Raw genomic sequence first — 1741 nt, 5'->3', positions numbered from 1 at the left:
GAAAACAACTCCAGTATCAAAAAAAAAAAAAAAAAAAATCGATGTGCAGAAAAAAAAAGCAGATACAGGATTTATTTGTTAGTCTTACATCAGCTGCTCATTATGCTTACTCGTTATAATAGTTGTAATTTATAGAAACTATATCAAAGCTCCTGAGGTTGTTTGATGAGTTGTAAGAAAGTGTTTTCTGTAAACGTAGCATTAATTTGTGCGTCTGCAGGGTGTGTTTGTGTCGGAGGCAGGTCGTGTTGGCAGATCTTAACTGGTCGTGTTGAATAATCTGGGTTGTTTCCAAACTGTCCACTTCTTTGTTTTATTTCTTTTCTTCTCTGGGGATAGAAAACAAACAAGTCTTTTTGGTCACTGGTGGTGATTGATCACTCTGCAGGTTTCACTGCACACTTTCCCACAGCAGCCACTCATTTAGACCGTTCTCTGCATGCATCTGGCTGCTGAACTGCAGACAAAGTCCTACATGTATGTCTGATCTGGTCACACGGCAGATGTGGACATTGTCTCCCTCGGACCGGTAGAGGACCCTGTCGAAGACAAACAGAACCTGCAGACACCTGAGAGCCAGGACCGGGACGAGAGGGACTCAGATACTGATGATGGGGCAGTTGGTGGAGCTCGAGATACTGATGGTAGTTTAATTATCCAAACTAAACACATTCATATGAATTCTCACATGGCCACAAAGAAGGAACAACTTACAGGAAATGCTAGATTAAAACAATTCAGAGTCTTTTGATTAGTAAAATTCATTTATTTATTGCAGATATTTCCTTTTCATCTCTTTATTGAAATGTTTTCTTGTCTTTTTTCCACCTTTTAAATGTCTTTTCCTTCATTTAAAGTCAAACCAGATGTTTATTAAAGGCTTAATTAACTTTTTTTTAATAAWACCTTAGAAGCTGATTGTATAAAATTTTCCAAGATGGATTTTGTTTACAGTCATTTGGGATTCTTTATGTGGATCAAATACTTTAAGTTTTAGTGTGTGCAGCTGCAGACACACAATAATCCTTGGATAAACCAGTTGATTTGTTAGTAAAGGTCCAGCCTTGCTTTAGCTCGGCTGGTTCTGGGTTTATCGTCTCCCTGCTCGTCTGCGTCCTGCTGATGTTTTTAACGTTTTATTTTAGATTGTTTACCTTTAATTCCTGCCCCGTCTGTCTGTTCTAATGGTTCCTGTTTGTAATCCATCAACACTGCTATGCTTTAACCGCTTGTTTCTGTATGTTTTCTTCGCCGTGATGTCTTCACTGAGGCTTGACTCGACTAAAACTTTAATTACAGCTGAGTATTTAAAACCCATTCTGAACTGGACACTTGCTTTTTAAAAATTCTGCTCATAAAACCATGAAAATGAGGAAAGAGACGAGGAGAATTTGTTTCGTTAAAGAAAAAAACAAAATCAACTGATGAGAGGCGTGTTTGGTGATCAGCCTGCCTGTTTAAAGGAAGTCACATTTATTAAACTTATCTTTCAAAAAAAGACAAATAGCCCTGCTTCAAAGAAAAGACTTTTCGAGCCAAGGTCCAGTTCGGTGTGGTGTGGCCGAGCAGAATCATTGAGATGAAAGGTTTCAGCTGCGGTTCTGATCGTGGCTCTCTGTGTTTCTGTCAGACAACTGTCTGGTCAACAACAGCGGAGGAGACTCCACTAGAATCCCTCAGTTGATTGAGTGTCCGCGTGAGTACAACCATTGTTCAGCTGCTTACAGAAACACCTTTATTT

At 39.2% G+C, this 1741-nt stretch overlaps 1 protein-coding gene across 7 annotated transcripts in view; it reads left to right on the top strand.

Annotated features, from left to right (window-relative positions):
- The window catches only part of slmapa (sarcolemma associated protein a), a 41708-nt gene that overhangs the window by 28009 nt on the left and 11958 nt on the right, over positions 1 to 1741 (top strand). For 3 of the 7 annotated variants that reach the window (XM_014028685.1, XM_014028687.1, XM_014028691.1), the window contains 2 exons: positions 504 to 644; positions 1631 to 1696. The exons of 1 other annotated variant lie outside the window; for it this stretch is intronic. In XM_014028685.1, coding sequence (XP_013884139.1) covers positions 504 to 644; positions 1631 to 1696 — 207 coding nt within the window. The remainder of the gene's footprint in view (positions 1 to 503; positions 645 to 1630; positions 1697 to 1741) is intronic. 3 more of the 7 variants (XM_014028692.1, XM_014028689.1, XM_014028688.1) reach the window with 2 other exon arrangements.

The sequence above is a fragment of the Austrofundulus limnaeus genome, unplaced genomic scaffold (genome assembly GCF_001266775.1).
Source record: "Austrofundulus limnaeus strain Quisiro unplaced genomic scaffold, Austrofundulus_limnaeus-1.0 Scaffold797, whole genome shotgun sequence".
Classification (NCBI taxonomy): domain Eukaryota; kingdom Metazoa; phylum Chordata; class Actinopteri; order Cyprinodontiformes; family Rivulidae; genus Austrofundulus; species Austrofundulus limnaeus.
Note: the sequence above shows the minus strand (reverse complement) of the source record. Positions and strands in the feature narration are given on the sequence as shown.